The sequence below is a fragment of the Cuculus canorus genome, chromosome 1, assembly GCF_017976375.1.
Source record: "Cuculus canorus isolate bCucCan1 chromosome 1, bCucCan1.pri, whole genome shotgun sequence".
NCBI lineage: Eukaryota > Metazoa > Chordata > Aves > Cuculiformes > Cuculidae > Cuculus > Cuculus canorus.
Window position 1 is genome coordinate 60,455,515 of NC_071401.1, and position 22,358 is coordinate 60,477,872.

A 22,358-nucleotide genomic window follows, 5' to 3' on the forward strand; every position below is an offset into this window, starting at 1 on the left:
GCAAAAAAAAAAAAAAGCATCATCTTGTAAAGCTATAGTTCTGGGCAGGTGAATTAATCTTTCTCTTGGCTCAGTGTAAGGTAATATTATTAGAATAACAGCACACTGGTAAGGTAATAGTAGAGTAACATGCTGTGTTCTGTGGTAATAGATCCAGGTAATGCTCTGGTGCGGAATGCTCCCTATTAGTCTTTAGATACTTTCTTGCCTGAATATTCTGTTAATGGCAATCAGCAATTTGATATCAGTACTTCGAGTGTGCTAGTCAAGAGGCTTGGAACAGGCTGTATTTAACTTTGGAAAGTCTTGTTTCCAAAATACACATTGGTAATTTGAAATGGTAAATCATACCGATTATCTCTTGCTTGGTTGGTAGCTGGAGATTGGTATGTTAAGATATCAACAGTTGAAAGGAGCATTTTTAAATTTTGTGAAAACTGAAACTAGAAGTCTGCTAGTAGCGTTTACAGGAGGGCTTCCGTTGACTTCACAATTTCTTTATTGAGTAAATACATTAGATTCTTTGGATTTTACAAATTTGAATCCAGAATTATTTTATATCGTTTTTCTGCTCTTTCTTGAGTAATATGCATCAGGAGCTCAAGTTTGACTTTATCATTGATTGATAAGCGTTTCCTATTCACAATGTATAAAGTATTGAAAATTTGCCAGGTAACATTTAGCTGGAGCTCGGTGTGGTTCCTCAGTCTTTCTCCTTGAGCTCCATTCATTAGTGATGTGTAGTAGTAATGTCTTATTCCGATAACAAACTCAGATTGTTCAGTGCTCCTCTGTTTGTTTTAATATTGCACTGTGATATATGCTAGTGATAATCAGCAGTTGAAGGGTGAAACTAGGATTTTCAGCTTTTGTGATCAGTGCAGTTTTCTGCTTTTTAACACTGAAAGGACTAATATGTTTCTGGTAAAGATAGTGTGTGAGCAGTTCAGATGTGGTTCTCATCCTGGAATACTATGTTATGGAGTAGAGCATTGCTGGCCTGAAGAAGTTACATCTGAGTTTTTATCTTTGAGAGGAAATAAGCCAGCCAGGACTGTTAAATTCACCTGTCATTCAATTTTGCGCAAAGTCCTCTGTAACTGCATTATTCCAATAAATATTGGAATTAGTGGAGAAGGATTGTAATTTCCTAACAGTCAAATACTCTTCGAGCTACTTCTTATCTCAGCTCTCTGAAATGTGTGCCTACAGCCATAGCTTCTGGCTGTATGAAAATTCTAGTGTGCAGTTACTTCTAAAGAAGTTGCTCCTGAAGAAGTAACTGCTGTTAACATAGTACTGGTGCAGTGAAGCCCTAAGTGCTGTCCTTCTGGAGGTGTTACCATAGCCTCGAAATAATTTTAACTTGTCTGTTCCTTTTAATTTTTACCTGTGGCCTTTTCAGAAACCTTTAGCTGCAAGATAGGCAGCTGAATTTCCTAGGTAGACTAAGGAGGGCATGGCCATATTAGATCATTACAGAGGTGGTGTTGTTAGTAGTTTTAAGGGGAGAAGTGTATTTAGGAAGATCTGTAAATAAATGTTATACACATAGCCATAGGTCTGTATTATGTGCTAAATAGCTAGAGCTGAGTGGTTAGACCAAGCTTTATTTTCCAAGTAGCTGGCTGTTTTTAATCAGGATGCATAACTTCCTTCAAAGGTTATAGGTCTGCCTCTGAAATGTTTCAGAACTAGAAGATACTAATATCTGTAAAAGTTGTTTCATTTCATCATGAAATTTTATCTATAAACTGTTTTAAAGCATTAGCAGGAATGTTAACTTTTTAGCATAATGAAACAGGTGTGTTACGTAATTGTATGGACTGGACATCATTTAGTTGTTGGATTGCTCTCACATGGTGCCTCTGGGAAACACTGTTCATGGACAAAATGTTTGAAGGAGTGGGATGATAGAGGGTTTAAGTTTTATAGTTTTCTTGTTTATGGTGGCTGGTTGTTTTTTTTTTTTTTATTTGTTTTGGACTGCTCCAATGACTTTGGCAAAGCCTTGGTGTTCCTGTATACAAACACTACTTATCCGAGTTTGGTCATGTTGCAGTGAGGCAGAAACTGCAAGTGCCACTCTACTGAAGCATTTGCACAGTCCATCTCTACTTGTGGGGTGGTAGCTCTGTAATAACTTTCTACAGGTCTCCAAAGAGAGCTGGCTTCTGTGGTTTAGGAAATAACTCCTTGAGAAGCTCACTTTGGTGTACAGAGAATTATTAGATATGCACACAACCATTACAGATACATCTATGTGAGTGTAGTACTAGTGTAAACAAAGTGGAGAGAGTGGGATTTTTTTTTTGTGCCATGCCTGCTCTGTGTTTGAGTAGGGCTATCTTATAAGGTATGTACAGCCGCCTCTGTAGAGAAGGTGTTTGTCAAGTCATCGTTCCTTGTAGACAGTAATATGCTTAGTTTCTAGTGTTAGATGCTGTGACTTGGCTCCTATAAAGTGTTTGAAAATAATGGTAATCTTGGACTATAACTTTGTCTGTGACCTCTTATTTCTGTACTAACAGGGTCTTCACGGAGCCATATCTTACTGGGATGTATTTCTTTTCTGCGAGTCCATTCCAGATCTTGTATAAACTGTGTGTATAATCATTGCTGGAATATCAGGATCTGGCTTGGCCAGGTTACAAGTAGGGCTGTCTTTTAAATTTTTTTTCTTGAATTTGTTTGAATCTCTACCTGTGAAAAGATTAGCACTTTAATATAAAAGCCGCACTCACCATTTTGCCTTGTAAGATATTGTAATGGTTTCCCCCTTGCCCTAATTATTTTCAATGGAAAATTTTCTTGTTTTTAATTACTTTGTGTAAAATAGATTTAATTAAAATCATCCAGTGGCCCACTGAATTTTACTTACAACGTGATTAAGGCTCCCATATCTAATTTTCTCCACTTTGCTGTATTTACATTTATGTACTAAATAAAACGTGCAGGGAAGATGAAAAAAATACTTAAAGCAAGGTCTATACAGGATTTAGCCATACCTCATTAAAGAGGAAAGTTTTTTCATTGTAAGTGATCATGGTATTGTATCTGCTTATGTCAGAGGGATTAAAATTCAAATAGTTGAAGAATATTTTGAGTATTTTTATCATTGGAATATTTTATGGCTCTAGTATTCTGTTATGCCCTCACTGTTCTGCTTTTTAACCTTCCTTTTTTAAAGGTTATCATATTTTTGGCAGCTTGCATCTTTGCTTAGTTTTTAACAGTTACTTATCTTCACCTAAGATAAGGTATGAATAAAAAAGGTTTAGTTTTTAACAGTTACTTATCTTCACCTTAAGAAAGGTATGAATAAAAAAGGTTTAACGGTGGTATAAGTAATACACTAATAAGCCAAGATGCTGAAAGGATAGAAATAAGTTAAAATGAAAAACTTAATCATTCCTTTCCATGTACATGTGGCATACCAGGAACTCTTATTGGCCCACTAGGAGGTTTCACTCTTGTTTTGCATTAAACTTCCTAGGAAGTTAAGAAGCAATAGGTGTTTCGCTTCATTTCACTTTGTTAACACTTTACATTAAGCTATTTATAACTTAAGACAAAACACAGATACCTGTAGCTGGTGTGACCCTCTCCTGACACTGGGAAGTTACTCTTCCACATCTGTTATGAAATTTGCTAGTTTGTTCACCTGACTGGTGGAGAGCTGCTGTATTTGAGAAATAGAGGTTCCTAATGTAGAATGTCCAGCTTCTGTGTGAAAATACTACCTTAGAGTTAAAACGTTGATATTTTAAGGTGTAGTTGAAAGCAGAAAAGAGGAGAAAAGTATTCCTGTTAGAGGAAACTTTCATTGTTCTTCCACTGAACGTCAGCAGCAAAATGGAACCTGTTGGCTGCATTGCAAGTCATAGAGACACTATGTTGATCTTTGTTTTCTGCATTGAATGTGTGTTGGACAACCAGCAAGCTGACAGCTGTTATGCCTCATGAGAGCTCTCTTGAATCTAGAGGTGGCATTTTAAGCTGCTGGTTACTGGTTGCAGCTGTATGAACATGTCAGATCTGGGTATCATCATGATAATTTAGAACTGTTGTAGTGACGTCAGTAACTTAGCAACAGCATTGGAGACTTGCATTCCTCACTGTTTCTACTACTTTTAAGTGTTGTTAAAGAGTTAATGAAAATGAGCATCATAAGAGTGGTCTTTCTCATGTACACTAGTGGCTCAAGATTAAAGTTGGATGAGTTTGTCATTCATTTTACTTACTGAACACTGTTGCTTTTAATAGACTTGTTTGTTTTAGTAGCAACACAGCAGAATGGTACAACTACCTAAATTAAGCTAGCTTTTCTGTACCCACTTCGCCATGCAAATACGAAACATATCTCTCTGCCTTCAAACGTAACTATGTCCACCTTCGTTAATGTCAAGAACCGAGCAGTAATCTTGAGAATTATAAATATTCATCTTTAGGCAACAAAACTAGACCATGCAAATTAGATTGTAAATTCTCGGGATTAGAGTACAATGAATAACATGCATGTACATGTTATTCCTTTTGCAGAAGGACCATTCACTGCCTGGAGGGCTTAGACATGCTTTTGCAGTTTCAGTATATTGTAGTAGTTTAAAGTTGTCAAGAAACTAGTTTCAGGGCTTGCAGCACCTTTTTGGTCTGCACATTCATTTCAAAAAAATGAAGGGGGGGGGGAAAACCCTTATGTAGTTTCTTTTACTATCTTAAAGTAGTGTGTGCACTCTAGCAGTGTCCAAAATGTCCAAATGATTGAGGGTCTTGGCATTAGCTTGAAATAGAGGTGATTAAATATATCTGAAATGAAAAAGTAGTGGTCTAGTTGCAAGGAAACTTTATGGAAGTTTATTTTCAGTCCTCACTCCTCTCCCTCCTCTAAGCATACATTTTCTCCTAAGTAAGTAACTGTGTTCACTTTTTGAAAACTGCCATATTATGATTTGGGGTTTTTTCTTTTTTCTAACAGGTAGTAAAAAGGTTATATACCCTATAGGTAAATACTAATTATGTATATCTCCCATCAGGAATTTGCATACATTATCCAAACATCTTCACCAAGCTGTAGAATTTAGAATACTAGATCTTTTTTCATAGAAGAGGCATGTACAAAAATGTGAAGTAAATTATGTTGCCCAAAAGCTGAAAAAAAAAAAATAAAATTGAGTTGTTTACTAACTGTAAAATTTAAGTAGCACTTTGTTTAGCCATGTCAGTTTTTTAACAAAATAAGGAATTATTCTATTGCTAAATTGTTTTCTGTAGTGTTTACTAGCATTATAGTACCAGGTCTGCAGCAAATACTGTAGGTATTGCTTCTGGTCACTTTTTAAAAAGTAATTACTCTTTTAAGGACGCAGTTCAAAGTGGCTGCTTATTAATAACTAACTTAAATGATGAATTGCAGCATGAGGAACTTCAGAGCACTGGAGGTATCTTTTTTTCCAAGAGGAAGATAGGTGGATTTGTGTATTTTAAGACCTTTCCTCAAGATAATTAATACTTTAAAAGGTTTCAGCTTGGTATTTAGGTAGGATTCTAGAATATGTATCTTCACTCATTCCTTATTTTGTCATGTTGGAAAGAAAACATTCAAGGAAGTCGGACTGGAGTAGGGTAGGCTATGTTAATAAGCTCTTTAAATATATGAAATGTTCAGGTATGTTATTGATTTTTCACAACTGTCATTCTTGAGTCTGCTTGAAATGTATTAGTCCCTTACATTTCTTATTCCTTGTCTTGGTTTAAGAATTCATCAGGTGGGTTGGTTTTTTTTTTGTTTTGTTTTGTTCTCTGTCTGTGTAAGTATTTGAACATGAGTCCTAGTGGCCCTGTATTAATATTTACTTGGTGAAGAGTTCAGGGACCTATTGGGTAGACGTGCCCAAGTTCCCAGTTGATAGTGGAATATTTAGTCTAACAGGCTTTCAGATCTGCCTTCCCTTTTGACACCTTTCACACTAAAAATATTCAAACAGCAGATTTTGTCTTTCATTTGAATGTGTATTTTTGTACTGATACTTAAACACGTTCTTGGGCTCTGGCAATATGGCCTTAGCATATAGTGTTCGAATTTTGTGTTTATCCCCTTTTACAGCTTGAGAGGTATTTACTATGTGCTTCTATTCAATACCTTAAAGATGGTGTTTCTGCAGTATTTATGTACAAAGACTTTTCTCCCTTGCTTACCTGCCTTTTTTTAGCTATTTTCACAGTCTTTCTAAGTCTGTTATTATTTAAGGGGGTTCGTATGTACAGCTACACTAGAAATGTATTTTGCAAACATCTTTAATACGTACTCCACATCCACTGCATTTGTAAGTTAAGGCTGATGACTATAATTGCATGGTGATTATAAAAATTAATGTGGGTTCTCAGAACATACTTAGTATTTTGTATTTTAAAATATGTAAATCTGAGTATTGGAAACTGATAGATTGAGACTAGACATTAGGAGGGAATTTTTCACAGCATGTGGCGGCACCGGAACAGCTTGCTCATGGAAGTTGTGGATGTCCCCTACCTGGAGGTGTTCAAGGCCAGGTTGGATGGGGCCTTAGGCAGCCTGGTGTAGTGGTAGATGTCCTTGCCCATGGCAGGGGGGTTGGAATTAGATGATCTTTAAGGTCCCTTCCAACTGAAACCATTCTATGATACAGAAAGTGCGTCTAAGAATGTGCTGTGGTGTTTAGTTGTAGTGGATACTGGGATGCACTTGGTGCAGTTGTAATGATTTCAGGTTACTTATGCTTACTGGGTTTTGTTTGTTTGTTAAAATTTTACATGTTTCAGTGAATTTGAGTGTTCCGAGTGTTTCAGTGAATGTCAAATTTTGGCATGAAAATGAAGTTATATCTAAATTTGTCACGTTTTCAACAAACAGATTCCATTTATGCTCAGGTCTGTGATGTACCACGCCACGTTCAAGTTAAGCTAAGGATCCTAACCTGTATATAACAATGGAAAATGTGCATCTTTCAGTGAATACTAGCATGGAAATATACATTTATTTTTAATGTCAAATACAGCTTTGACTGTTTGAAATATTTAGGTGGTAGTCTGATTCGTCTTGTTTTTCTGAATTGTCAGTTAAGGATCTTTATAAATATTAGGAAAATACAGCATGATATATCAAGTCCTTTTGCTACACAGTGTGTTTTGCGGCTGTCAGCATGGGTGCCTCTCCTGTTTTCTTTAAAGTGACGTTACTTAATAAACCACTTTTGACTAGAAGACCAAGACAGAGGTTTAGAAAAACTGATAAAACTAGCTCAAAATGGGGGAGAAGTACATGTATGCCCAACAAAGATACAGCAAGTATATTGCATATTATTCACATGCATAGGCTGCTATTCTCTAAGAAAATACTGTCGAACTAGAGAAGATAAGAATTTGTTTATCAGAAAAACTCAAGGTTCCTATAATCCAAAGCAGCAGGTGTTGACTAAACCAAAGGATAGAGAGTTTATATGCAACATTTCAGAAGTCAGTTTGAATGAAAAAGTAGAAAGGAATTGCTTTAAAAAAAGCAGCTATCCACCCAAACAAGACAACTAATGATAATACATAGAATTCTTAATAGTTATAGAAGACAGAAATTTCCAGGCAGACCTCCTGTAAGGTTTAAATTAATTTCTTACTTTTCGAGACCACCACTTCAGGTTGATAGCAATTTAATTTTAGCATCATTTTAACAAAACCAAAACTGCAGTGTTTTATAAGAATCGGAAAGGATTGAGCTATAACCTTGTTAAATCTATCTAAAATACTAGAGAATATCTTAGCTACAGAAACAAGCAAGTCGTTTTAGCTCTGTGTAGAAAATAGGTCTGTTGCTTGTGGCGTTTTTCAGGCTTTGTGCAACAGATGTAGAAGAGATTTGTTTCAAGCGGGTGCATCAAAAAGGAAGTCAGCCTTTTTCTGTGTAAAGATCATTTGTAGTTTAATTTAAAAAAGTGGAAAGAAATCACATAATCTTACTGTCAACTTAAAAAGCATTTACTCCATCTCACTCTACCATGAAATGCATTTTATTTATTGTTGCCAATTAGCCTTGTTTTGAAGTAATTAATCTGTTAGTATTTCTTGACAAATAGTCTTTCTTGAATAGCCAAAATAAATACATAGTTCCAGCTTGAAAATGTGTAGGTTCTTCCTGTTGTGTACAGGGGGATTTGTACACTGACATATTGAGTAGTAATAGTGTAGTACGATTGTTTTGTGTTGTACATATGAGTGATCAATGCTAAGACAGAGCCAGAGGAGAAAGTGATTCTGCGTTTTGGAAATTAAAAGTACATTCATGTACGTTGTGTTGATGTATCTTGGAGTTGGGTGCATGGATTAAAATTCTGAGGTCATTCTGGAGTGGTAAATATTAACATTTCCAAAATCATCACTGAGGAGGAGGAAAGAAAACACTAATTGTTTGTTCATTTTAAACAATTTTTTGTTTGCCTGTTTGGGGCTTGGGTTTTTTGTTTGTTTTTATTTTTTGTTACACTGTTTGGCATGTAGGTGGCTTTCCAGACAAGATTTTCTGTTTTATGCCCTACTCATTAGAGGGGGAATTACTTTAAACTGAATAGGAGGTTGTTGTCTAGTTCCCTACTGGAGCAGCTGGAGAATTAAACTATGTTGCAGTAGTTAATGGCAGTGGGGTTTTACCTTGCAGACTGACTTTTTCTTTTCCCCATTAGTCATAAAATAATTTTGGGTGTATCATCATTTAAATCAATTGTAGTGGATTTTGAACAGTGATAGACAACTGTTGGTATTAACAGATGAGAACCAGATTTGTGGAAATTGAAATAAGCCAGTTCAGCTTGTAGTGTTTTATGTGATCGTTTTAGAGAATAGAAAGGAGGAGAAAATAATTGAGGATTATAATTTGAGAAGCTTTCCCTCCCCCAAAATTATTTTCCTGTTATGACTGTAGGTTGATAATATAAAAATAACACACTAGTTTTCTGAGGCATGGCTCACCTTGAAACTGTGAGAGAGCTGAATCTTTTGTTGTGACACTGAAGTTGTATTAAGAAACAGTAAAAAAATAAATAAATTTGCAAAATCGAGCATTGAGAACTTATGAAATGCTGGCCTTGGGGCTTGCTGGGACCTGTGTTGGTTGAGAACCCTCAGTGCAGCCTGTGATGAACGCTGTTGGGCTTTTAGATAATCTGCTTGAGGATGTGTTCAGGTGCTAGCAGTGTAAGAGACAGTGCAGTCCTGTCACTGTAGGAGGTTATGTGCCTGCTTCCAAGATGACTTTGTACTTGGACATTTTTTTTTCTTCTGGATAAAGAATTGTTAAGTCTGAAAGGGAGCAAACCAGATGTGATCATTGAAGGAAAACATTTCCAGAGAATTTTCAATTGATGTGCATCCTGATTTTTTGGTTAGTAGTATATATTTGCATTTTGTCAGTTTAGCGTGTGCAGGTTCTTCTAGAATGTAAACTGTGAACTTCCTTCTCCTGTACCTATGAAGAATGCAGACTAATACAGGATGCTGTGGTATGTCCCCTAACAGCTCAGGTTGCTTTTATAACATGAAATCCTGCTGTTGCCTGCTTTCTAGAGGATGTTGGGTTATGTTTGAAGCTCTGATCTTTAACTTCAGAGCACTCTCTGCTGAGCCTGAGCTATCTAAAGGCTCTCCTGAGGGTAGAATCCGACAGATTTGCTTCCTTTGCTTGGTTGATATGTTTTCACAGAGGATGTCGCTTGCTGTAGAGAAGATAGTTTCTTTGGAGGGGGGAATTAAGTAGCATCTTATGGTGAAGGTTTTGGTTTCTTCTGCCCAGTGTCTAAGATACATGTCATTGAAATGATCAACACTCACATTTATTTATAATTAAGCTTCAGCACTGATTTTCAATTTGTTGAAATGTGGAAGAGATTGAAACTGCTGTTTTATTCCTTCATTTTGACCAGTGGACTTATGTGCTGTGACAGTATTTGTGTAATGCTTGTATTCAGAGAAAATCCGTGGCAACAGTTTAATTTTACTTATTTCTCAGTTATTATTGCTAGACATAACGTACAGTTAGGATGTGTTAGTGCAATGTTTTTCCTCTTGTAGTGCTTTAAACACACTAATAATAACTCTGGTCACCACCCAAACAATCTAGCTATCTGTATCAAATGACCAGTGTACATGTGTTAAATCTTCCTGGTTTTGAGGGGTCTGAGGTCTTCCTTTGGTTTATGCTAAATAATGGGATTAAATGATTTAAGAAAATTCTGCTGTTCTGTCTAATAAGCTAATGCCTCACCAGTTTTATGGTTATCTCCGGTATTCTTGCTTGCTTTGATGGGCTTTACTCTATAGCAACACTACGGAATTCATTGTAGATTACTATTTGTGGAACATTATAATGAAGTTGTCAGTTAAATAATATTCTCTTCAATGGGAATACACAACTTAACTCAGAATTCTTTGTTGATGTGTGCAAGATCATCAGCTTCTACACTGATGTGCTCTGTGCTTGGTTTTAGATTGAATATACATATCTAAAAGGGATGATCCTCTAAATTCCACTTCATTCTGTGTGACTCTTATATTTCTGTAATAATACTACATGAACACTTTAGTCTTAGGCTTTCAGAATTAAGATTTTTCAGTTGATGGTGTTCATGTGTAGTTAGTAATGAGATTCTTTAAAAATATGTTTGTGAGATGTTCTCAGAGTCTGAATTTTTCTACAGCATGGATCACTTCTGCTGTATCTCTATACTAATTTGTAATTGGCTAGACTGACTTTTCCATGTTAACAGTCACTATTACATTCAGAATGAATAATTTCATTGTTGTGAAACTATGGAAATAGTTGTAATTGTTTTTAAGACAGTTTGAGTTATTTCATTCTAGTAGTTCTTTATAGTTTGCTGTAAGGTGCTCTGTGAAATATTGTTTGGAAGTGTTCTAGGCAGTTGCTTCTCTGGAAAAGAAAGGTGATAGTTAAGAATGTTAACTATCCGAACCCTGTCTTAAAAATACTCCCGACTGTTTTTCAGTTACTTTGATAGGAAAGATTTTGGTCCTTTATATGTATTGGCTGTACCAGCTTCAGACATTAACTACTCTAATTTAATTGCTGCTTTTTTCTTTTTTTAAATCTATCTGCAGATGCGATGCAGATCCATCTGCCCTAGCTAAGTATGTTCTGGCTTTGGTAAAGAAGGATAAAAGTGAAAAGGAACTGAAGGCATTGTGTGTTGATCAGCTGGATGTATTTCTTCAAAAAGGTATTGTCTTCATCACAACCATTAAGCTTGAGCAAAATATCTATCCTGCTTAAATCATTCAGACAATCTTTCACCATAGAATTGTGTGTTTATCTCTATATTAGCTTTATTACTTTGAAGCTTGTATTTAAATTTTTCCCAATGTAATTTGATGTTAAATGGGTGTGTAGCACTGTAGGTATATGTTAGGTATATGTTTTGTCTGTTTTTATTCTTGGAATAACATGTGAAGAGTTGTTGGCAGAATTTGAAGCATTGGAGCTCTGTGTATATTCTAGAACTATTCTTCCAAATATTTAGGAGATGTTAAATAATTCAAGGATTGAAAACCTTTTTGAAACATCATCGTTATTGAGAGGTTTTTTAACTCTGTAAATGTCCTTTTTAAATATAAAATTCGCAGAAGGTTGTTTAAAAAACACTCCTAATCATTTTAACTTTCTGGTGAATATTGTCTTTTGGGTTCTTTTTAGTTTATTTTTAAAGCAAATGTTAACTGATATTTGGAATAATATGCGTATTTGTATACTTTACTCTTAGAAACGCAGATATTTGTGGAAAAACTGTTTGATGCTGTGAATACAAAAAGCTATCTACCTCCTCCAGAACAGCCATCGTCAGGAAGCCTGAAAGTAGAATTTTTTCAGCACCAAGAAAAAGAGACAAAAAAAGAAGAGGTAGACGTTGTCTTTATTTTGCATGGTTTTTCTCATTTCTGTAGTTTGATCATGCAGTTCAGCTCCATTGTGTTTATTTATTAATAATAGTCCCCAAAGATATAGTACATTATTAAAATATGTCAGAAGACTTGTGTTGAGTACTTCTGCACAGTTTTTCTAGATATAAGGGGTGCTTCAAAGGTTCTAAATAGTTACAGTAGATAAGGTTATTGACTAGGGCAGGAGTTGCAGTACGGCGTACGTTAGTTCTTTGTTTAGGATTGCTGTTGTAATTATGCTGCCCTTTTATTCTGCATAAATCCATGCTGCCATTCCAAACGGCAGTCTTCGTTCCTCCAGCTGCTTGATCCAAGTAACATCCTTATTCCATCTCAAGTGTTTATGTTGTTCTTTGAGCCAGAAAAGAGAGTACGTTTGTCCTTTTCAACAGCAGCCTCAGTTTGGCTGCATGGAAGTATTTATCAGTGATCTGAACCAGCTAGCCTGCTGGTGAGGAGAAGACCTTACTGTGTTGGTTGTTGAATGTTCATGTCTTCCCAGATCTGTCACTTCACCTCAGTATGGGTTTTTGTCCACTTGTAGCCAAAGCAGATGTATTTTCAGTGCAATACAGTAAGGATTGCTTACACTGCTTTATTTTCTCCCACCCTGTGCCTTGAATACAGAGTTTTCATGTTATGAAGATATTTTAATTCCATTAGATGCAAAAATATTGCTTCAGTTCAATGCTCTTGCTGATGTTCCTCAGCATTTTGAGGGTTGTGTTCTTATTTGAGTGTGTAGAAGTCTCTGTTTAAAGTGTACTTGCGTTTTGATCTAATATATATGTATGTTTTAAATTCAGATAGTTAAAGAGGAAGAGCGTGAGAAAAAGTTTTCTAGAAGACTAAATCACAGCCCTCCTCAGTCAAGTTCTCGCTACAGAGATACCAGGTAATAACTTACGCTTAACCTGTTGTATTATATCAGTAATCAAATGGATTAGTATTTGAATTTGTTAATAAATTGACTTTTTCCTTTCTGTATGGTCATCTGGTATACCTAAAAAGACTTTTATGTCTATGTAGTTAAATTGTGTGCATAGAACTCTAGAGTTCAATGATTCATTTTTATGTTATGTTTGTGGCTTATATTAAAATTACTCTGCTCATTATTGAATAGTGGTCACTTAGTTTAGAAGCCTTCTTTTCAGTAACTTCTTAGTGTTTCCAGCTTGGGAAGGTGTGCTGTTGGGCAGAAATTATTTTACACGCATTCTAAAATCCTATGGATGGTAAAAATAGAATGCATAAGCAACAAAAAAAAAAAAATTAGAAATCTTCAGAGAAGGAAGGAAAGGCCATAGCTAAATTCCCTTTGTAGCTTTTCTAATTTTTTTGTAGCTTTCTAGCTTTTCTAATTTTCCATTGCCATTTCCTAAGTTTTTTTAATAGTAGTTTTTAAATTGTGCCTTATTCTTGTTATTAACCTATGAAATTACATGTTTAGAAGCCGTGATGAAAGGAAAAAAGACGAACGTTCTCGTAAGAGAGATTATGACCGAAATCCACCTAGAAGAGATTCCTATAGGGATCGATATAACAGAAGAAGAGGGAGGAGTCGAAGCTACAGCAGGAGTCGAAGTAGAAGTTGGAGCAAAGAGAGATTGCGAGATCGGGATCGAGACCGGAGCAGAAGCCGGAGCCGAACACGAAGCAGAGGTAGCAACAGTTGGTCTCTAAGATACGGTGAATGTTGCCTACAAAATTTAGACACTAAACTTAAACGCTATGTTAAAGATGAATCAAAATGTCCTCTATTATTCTTGTTTCTTTGTTCAATTTTAACTTAGTTTTCTGTGGAAATAAGGCTTATGATTGTTTTCCGTGCTTGTCGCATCTTTCGCTCCATTCTTCTTTAATGCTTTTGATGCTGTTGATCATTTCTAAGCAGTGTAAGAGAGGCAGAAAAATCAAGATTGCAATGTGATTAAATCTTAATTTAAGTATTATTTTACGTATATTTTATTGTTACATCGTATAGACAGTGTCTTATAGTGGAACCTTTGGCTCTTTTTCTTAAGAACATTAAGAAAACCCTGTTTTACTGTCACTTATCTGCCATCTTAAAGACACTTTTATTACTGTTCCTATAATGTTTGGTTGTTTAAGCCTACCGATTTAACTTATAATAGAACTCTTGTGTCTTAATCTGGATACTTACAATTTGTTTGATAATACTAGAAAATTAAGAGACTACTTAGTATGTATTTAGAATAAAAGATCAAGTTGTTTTTTTGTTTCTGACTGGGAGTGTTTCACACTGTTCAAGTACTGTTATTTCTCCACTCATGACAAAGCCTTGCATGTGGCTAAGTATTTCTGTGCAGACAAAATGAAGATAAACAATGCAAAGATTCAACAATAACAGTGTCTTGAAACATTAAAGATGTATAACTTTTATAGTATTTTCAATTTGTGGATACCTTTTTCTTGTCATTGCTTCCCTTTATTCAGAATAATTTTCCAGCTGGAATTGTTGTTATAAATTCGTTACTACAGAAGATGTGCTCTGCTTGAAGTTAAATAGGGTTTCTGCTTTAATTGTGGGTATAGCTGCTATTAAAATAGCCCAGTGATTGAGTATGTACTTTAAAGATAGTTATTTTTTTTAATTAAACCTTTGGAATGTAGAATCATGAAATAGTTGAGGCTGAAAGACATCTCTGAAAGCTATCTAGTCCAACACCCTTTCTCAAAGCAGGTAAAGTGGAGCAAGTTGCTCAGGACTCTGTCCAATTGGGTTGTAACTAACTCCATGGGTGTGACTTTACAGTCACTTTGGGCAACCCGTAGAACGCGTCAATTACCATTTTTATGTTTTGTGTTGAATAGATGTGGAATAAAGATACTAACCATAGGTTAGTGGCTGTTTATGTTGAAAATGTGCAGATGGAATCATACAAAATAACTATGGTGGGGTTTGTTTTGGTTTATTTTTTTACAGAAAGGGATTTGGGAAAGCCAAAATATGATTTGGATAGAACAGATCCACTAGAGAACAATTACACTCCGGTTTCTTCTGTGACAAATATTTCATCTGGCCACTACCCTGTCCCTACACTGAGCAGCACTATTACTGTGATTGCTCCTGCTCATCATGGAAATAACACTACTGAAAGCTGGTCAGAGTTCCATGAAGAGCAGCTGGACCACAACTCTTATGGAAGACCTCCGCTGCCAAAGAAACGCTGCAGAGATTATGATGGTAAGTCTGTATTTTTTTTATTGCTTCCTGCAGCTATGATTGGCCCCTTTCAAAAAAGATTAAGATAATTTTCCTTGCTTTTCTGGGTCTCTTTTAATACTGTGTATTTTCTGTTGCACAATTCTTGAAGATGAATTTTATCCTGCTTTTTAATCACGTAGCTTTTGGACAGTTTTGTTAGTCTTTGGTATTTATAGTTACTAGAATTATTTTATATAGATGAAATGCACTGTGTTATATTTTTAAAAATACAATAGAAAGTCCAATGTTATACAGCTTTCCTGACTTCTGTCACGTTCAAGCCAAGTACTGTATTTGACAGTTTGAGCATGATTAGCATCTTACTGACATTTTTTTATTCCATCCTATCTAAGAGGTAGATTTTATTTAGAACGGTCTAGAGCTGCAACTTCCCAGAATTGTTTTAATCCATTTTTTTCAGCGTGTTTCTTAGAATTGAGTGAAAGTTTGTGCTTATCTGTTTAAGCTATCTTTTTGCGTGTCTTGTGTCAAAATCCACACGAGGCTTCTTCAGTTGGCAGTGACTTAGTTAATTTCAGCTAGTTGACATGTTAGCTCAAAAGAGTTTAAATTTCTCCCTGAAGTTTTTTCTTAGGGTTTTTGTTGTTGTATACAGTGATGATGAGTTTAAGATCTAGGCCAGTTTACATTCAGAACTCTGATTAGAATAATAATGGGAGTTACTTTAAGTAAAGAAGATGGGAGGCTTAGCTCTCAGGTGTTGGCAGCTGTGAAGAATAGCTTTGCCAGGATACAACGTGGCAATACTGTGGAGTGAGTAGGGTTGTGAAAGTGTAGTTTTGTTTTGAAGTGCAAAGCTTCTAATGCAAGCTGAGCTACAGAATGTTGTGTCATGCTCTGCCAGCTCTGCGAGTTTTTTAGGAAGCAACAAAAGATGCAGAGTATTATGCTTTTGAAATGACATCTCCAGGCATGACACTGAAACTGTTCTTAACAGTTTGTCTTCTATACTGTTATTTCCAGTTTCTGAGCGTGAACTGAATGGTAATGTGTTGGAATACTGTCATAGAGTTCTTGTCAAATTTTTACTGTTTTTTCCTCTTTAAGTTGTTTCTGTTACTAAAATATCTTGGTAGATGTCTCTTCCACTTGCTTTTCTTGTGGCTGTTCCTCTCTTGTAAATTTATAAGATCATTGCTCTCTTCAGTGGCTGGTTGGTTCCAATATACTGCTCTTCCTATCTGCACTTTCATGTTCTCTAATTGATTTTTTGCAGAACTTGTATTTTCATTCACACTCTAAGTTTCTAAGAGCAATTACTGAAGGTGAGGTAATACAAACTGCTTTTTAGCATGATGTTTTGAGGAAATGGACACTCATCTTTCTCCGTATTTAACTGGAAGATGTTTTGAGCTTTCCCCTCGTATTGCGTTATGTTGTATTTTTTTAATTTAACTTTTTTTTGTGGGTGCTGTTGTTTAACAGATAGTCATAGACTCATAGAATGGTTTGGTTCGCAAGAGACCTTACAAGGTCATGTAGTCCTGGCTGCGTGCAGTAATAAGGGACATCTTCATCTAGATCAAGTTAGTCAGAGCCCTGTCCAACCTGCCTTTGAATGTTTCTAGGATGGGGCATCTACCACCTCCCTGGGCAGCCTGTTCCAGTGTTTCATCACCCACACTGTAAAAAAAAAAAAAAAAAAGCCCTTCCTGATATCTAGTCAAAATCTGCTGTCCTTTAGTTTAAAACCATTGCCCCTTGCCCTGTTGCTACAGTGTCTGTCCCCATCTTTCTTAATAGTCCCTCTTTAAGTACAGAAAGGCCACAACAAGGTGTCCCTGAAACTTTCTCTTCTCCAGGCTGAACAACCCTAACTTTCTCAGCCTTTTCTCGTAGAAGAGGTGGTCCAGCCCTCTGTTCATTTTTGCGTCCCTCCTTTGGATCTTCTCCCATGTTGTACTTGCATGTAAAAGAAAACTAATGTATTATTGTTTGTATATTTAATGTTTACGTATGTTGTATGTATATATACAACATATTACATAACAAGATTTTCTGCTCTTACAGAATCACATTAAACTATGATAAAGTATTTTTATTCTTCCTGAAATAATTGTAAAATAAAAAAAAAATATTGATATTGCTGATGTTGGAACTTTCTAATTAACTTCCAACTTTACTAGGAGTTCCTCAGTCCCAGGGCCTGTACCTTTTACTTAAAAGCAGCGTATGTTTGTTGTGATGATGCTCAGATTTCATTCTTTGCTTTCATGTTTTGTTACAATTCAGTGCATAATTCGTTCTTCAAGAAAAATCCAAAACCTGTATTTATTCTGCTACAATGTTGCTGCAGTCTTCCTGTATGCTGTTAAAATAAGTTAAATGGTCAATTCTGCTTTCTAATACAAATTTCTGCTTATATGTGAAGCTTCTGACTGTTGCATTACACATCATCTCTTATCTATCTGAATTAAAGTGCAGCTATTGAATAGTAACAACAGTTATTTTTGGATTTGTTTCAGAAAAGGGTTTCTGTATGAGAGGAGACATGTGCCCTTTTGATCATGGAAGTGATCCGGTAGTGGTAGAAGATGTGAATCTTCCTGGCATTCTGCCTTTTCCAGCACAACCCCCTGTTGTCGAAGGACCACCTCCTCCTGGACTTCCTCCTCCTCCACCAATTCTGAGTCCCCCTCCTGTTAACCTTAGACCTCCAGTACCACCACCAGGCCCCTTACCACCCAGCCTTCCACCTGTAACAGGTAAATGAAGATTGAACCCCGTTTTTGTACTAGAAGAGCCTGGATGTTTCTTGGGTTGTACTCAGTGTAAAAAGCTGTTTTGAGAATGCCAACTATATTATAGAAAGTTGTACTGTACTCTACTATGGCATAGCGTAGACTATCCCAAAGTGATTTGGTTTCATGGTAATTGTTGCGAAGTTGATTTTTATGAAATTTACATGTTTAAAGTGACTGTCTAATATTTTAGTTGTGTTTAAGCAAAAGCATGGCATGGCAGAACTCAGTTCGTTGAGTTTTATAGAAATTGTCCAAGGCCGACTACTGTTAGAAGAGAAGGGGAAATGCTGGAAACAACAGATATTTGACATTTTATTTGTAATACTAAAATGAAAGAGAATTCATGACCACATCAGATTTACACCTGAAAATGTAATTTGTTGTTTATTTTGAAACTAAATTCCTAAAGTCACTAAGAAAGAGAAACTGTCCAGCTTGTTAACTCTTTCATTGGAAAGCGCTTGGGCTCAAATTCTAAAAATTACATCAAGACTTGTGTGTCTGGCTTTCATGTATAAAATAGCAGTTCAGTATTTGGTTCCCTTGTGTGGTTTTAAAACTGTTTTGTTAGTTTTATGTGACTATTGCTTCCGCTTTTATTATTAACTTGGATGTCACACTTGGTAAGTTAACTCAAGAAGAATTTATATTTGTTATTTCTTGGAAGTTTCTTCAATTGTTTCATTTCCACTTGATAGCTTATTTAAGATCTGAATGTATTTATTGCACTTAGTATGGAGAGTAACTGTATTGCTAGGTGATGGCTTCTGCCTCACATATTTTCAGATATGTATGGAAAGTCAAAATATGTGACCCGGTATTTTTTTTTCTAAAACCTGGTTTTGCCAATGATTAAATTGAAGGTCAAGCCTGACTGCTTGGCTTTGTAAGTGTCACTTGTAAAAGGAAAAAAAAAAGTTAAAGCAAGGAACCAAAAATGCCTCTCATTTTTAAGGAGGGTCCTTTTGACTTTCCACCAGAGTTGTAAGTTTCTTCTTGGGTGTTTGGAAAAATAATTTCAATCCAGTTATCTATTGTTATCCTAGGATATTTTTGTTAAACACTATTAAAAAAGAGAATTTGTTCCTTGAAGGGAGTTTTATATCGCTTTGAACATCTTGTGTCAGTGATGATATATTCTGATATAGTGATTCAGCTTTGCTTACAGAAAGAGAACGTTTAGAGAAATGTTAAACTGTTCAAATGCTTTTGTGTATAACCTCAGTTCTGAGTCATCTGCTGGTGGGGATGGTTTCGCATGAGTGAATAGCACAGCATCATGTCTGTATACATGCCCTCTCACTCTGTTTTTTCTAAATAACCATAAGAACATTTGAGATAGGTTTCCTTATGAGTTGAGTGTAATGTAAGCTTAATGGATAGTAAACAAATATAGTGTTTTCCTTTGTTTTTGACAGGACCACCCCCCCCACTTCCCCCATTGCAGCCTGCTGGTATGGATGCCCCCCCAAACTCGGCAACTAGCTCAGTTCCTACTGTTGTTACAACGGGTATTCATCACCAGCCGCCTCCTGCTCCACCCTCTCTTTTCACAGCAGGTGTAGTACTGAGGCTTTGCCCACAAGGTTTGCTAAATAGAATAACATTGATTCATACTATACTGTAGATTTTAGAGATAATTTCATAGTTTGCGAGAATAAGTTTTCATCATTTACATCATGACAGTAACTTGATGCTTCTTTTCTAACTTGGTTCAGGACAGAAGTAAAATTTGCATGTAAAATGTGAATCTTGACTGTGGAATAATATTTTCATTGTGTTTAAGCAGAAAACTTGGCATGGTAGTTTTATTAAGATAGTTGTCATGTAACTCTTCCGTTGTAACAGTGTCTTGTAATAAATTAAATATTCTGTTTAAAACCTTAGGGGTTTTAACTGCAATTTATTTTAATTAGACAATTTCTTTGTTACCAGAAACGTACGACACAGATGGCTATAATCCAGAAGCTCCAAGTATAACAAATACTTCAAGACCTATGTATAGGCATAGAGTACATGCCCAAAGACCAAACTTGATAGGACTCACATCAGGTGATATGGATCTGCCACCCAGAGGTATGCTCTCAAAGCTATACTTAGTTTAACTGATTTTCTTATATCAATGCAGAATTAGACAGTTTTTAGAGATTGTGCTATTGGAAAGCATTGTATTTTTGAGAATCTTTTGGAATTAAAAAGTTTAATTGAATAGATAATTATACTTGTTTTGTGTGTGCATTTTTACAGGTAAAAAGAAATCTCTTGCTACAGTATTGAGTAGTTTACACTTGGCTACTAACTGGTGACTTTGTACACTATTTATAGAGAGAAAAGTTGATATTTCTGTAACAGAATCTTAGGATGATTTTTGCTGCAGAGAGAAAGGAGTTATTTTTATCTGATAGCAGACAGTTACGCAGGACTATTAACCTCATAGATCCTGTGGCCCTGAGAAGAAGCAGCAGCACACAAAATGAGAAAAGAGGGATAAACCAGATTTTTTTTTTAAGGTGGTTGTGTTTATATTTGTATGTATTTAATCTTACTATCTTTCTGTTGGTGTCTTTTCTGTGAGGAGTCCCCCAGTATTATTTCTGAGCAAGAGGCACTCTTCTCCCACAATCTTGATTGGAGGTGTTAATACTCTAGAGTAGTGTACATTTCTCTATCATAAGCATTTTTGTGTGCCATCTAATAGTATAATAGAGATGTTAGCAGAAATGGTCTGAGTCTTAGCGTGTTTTGTGAGACGTTGTGAATCTTCAAATGCAGTCATATTTTGTCACACATCTTCTGTTTTCTTTGTGTGATATTACTGTAAAAAAGGAAAGCTACTAGGTATTTTCATCCATCACAGCATCTGTTGATAGTTAATAAATCTTGGTCAGACTTTTCTTCTTCAGTTTGAACAAGAAACAATCAAATACACGGAAAATTAAAAGAAATATTGCAAAATCTTTTTGTCTGTTTACAGAAAAACCTCCTAATAAAAGTAGTATGAGAATAGTAGTAGATGCTGAATCCAGGAAAAGAACGATTGGTGCGGGGGATGGTGGAGTTCCTACAAAGAAGACTTGGTTTGACAAGTGAGTGATCATTGACATGAAATTGGCTTAATAGTTGGAGTTCTGTGGAGCTCTTCTCTGTAATCTGAAACATACATATATATAGATACATACAAATTGCAAACAAGTTAAACTGTGACTAAGCTGACTGTGCTAAAATAAATCGCGCTATAGGAGTGATCTATATTTGACTGTCTTCTTTCAAAGGCAGTATAGAGATAGCTGAAGTTGCTGTGGATGGTACAGAGATCTACTCCCTGAAAGCTGGAATGATTTAAGATGCAGAGAAGCTGCAGTATGATGCTTGTTAGGGATGACTGGTTTTAGTTTTGAAATGTGAAATGTTTTGGTTTGAGTTACTAGGTATATTACTGAAGTAGTATGGGATGTCCATAGGTACCTGGGATGACAAAAGATTGGAAGGAATTTTAAGAGATTCCTGGGACTAAGAAGAGCCTTGAATTAATAGTAATTTGAAATGTTGATGGGAAGTTTCCATGGAGTAGCTGAGAAATAGTTTTTAGAGAGAAGCAGTGTGAAAGTCAGAACTTACAGACACAAGCAAGTTATTGTGAATTATCTTGCAGATTTATGCACTGGGTTATGATGCGCGTTGATGGGGAATACTACTGCTGTGTGGGCCTGTGTGCTGTAGTCTTCTATGATTTTATAAAATTGTTTTAAGTCTGCAGATCTTTCTCATACACACGTGCTCCTGCATAAGCATATACAATTTAACATTGTGTTTGCTAGCTTGCTATGGATTTCTGGCGTGATTTTTTCTTTCTTGCAGGCAAAATTTTAACAGAACAAATAGTCCAGGTTTCCAGAAGAAGGTACAATTTGGAAATGAAAATACAAAACTTGAACTGAGAAAAATTCCCCCGGAACTCAACAATATCAGCAAACTTAATGAGCACTTCAGTAAGTTTGGGAACTTAGTTAACTTGCAGGTAAGAGTCAACAAAGAGAAGGCAGTATGCTTTGGCTTAATAATAGAGGTAGAAGCTGAAAGAAGAGTCAGTTTTTGTAATGGGTGCCCTTGAAACTCTTCTCACTGTTTTCATGATTTATTTCTTAAACATGATCTCATTGTTTCTAATGCAGTTGTCATTGAAGAAGCAGAAATGATGTGTTCTAGTCATCTTTTAGGTTTTGAACAAATGTTTTCCTCATAGATATGACTTTTAAGATGTGTTGTTTAAAACATTGAGAATTTATTGGAAATGTTTTTCCTTCACACCTTTTCACAGATTTGGATGTGATATCATAAACCCTTTGTATTTTTTGAAATAAATTATAAATACAGAAAACCTGTATTTC

The 22,358-nt window shown here is 35.7% G+C and overlaps 1 protein-coding gene across 5 annotated transcripts in view; it reads left to right on the forward strand.

The window, feature by feature from the left end:
- Nucleotides 1-22,358, forward strand: part of RBM26 (RNA binding motif protein 26) — a 52,771-nt gene that overhangs the window by 1,589 nt on the left and 28,824 nt on the right. For 2 of the 5 annotated variants that reach the window (XM_054056748.1, XM_054056752.1), the window contains exons 2-11: nucleotides 11,140-11,258; nucleotides 11,799-11,935; nucleotides 12,783-12,871; nucleotides 13,427-13,665; nucleotides 14,924-15,184; nucleotides 17,692-17,931; nucleotides 19,389-19,556; nucleotides 19,906-20,046; nucleotides 20,945-21,056; nucleotides 21,829-21,988. In XM_054056748.1, the coding sequence (XP_053912723.1) occupies nucleotides 11,140-11,258; nucleotides 11,799-11,935; nucleotides 12,783-12,871; nucleotides 13,427-13,665; nucleotides 14,924-15,184; nucleotides 17,692-17,931; nucleotides 19,389-19,556; nucleotides 19,906-20,046; nucleotides 20,945-21,056; nucleotides 21,829-21,988 (1,666 nt within the window). The remainder of the gene's footprint in view (nucleotides 1-11,139; nucleotides 11,259-11,798; nucleotides 11,936-12,782; nucleotides 12,872-13,426; nucleotides 13,666-14,923; nucleotides 15,185-17,691; nucleotides 17,932-19,388; nucleotides 19,557-19,905; nucleotides 20,047-20,944; nucleotides 21,057-21,828; nucleotides 21,989-22,358) is intronic. The other 3 variants (XM_054056749.1, XM_054056750.1, XM_054056751.1) reach the window with 3 other exon arrangements.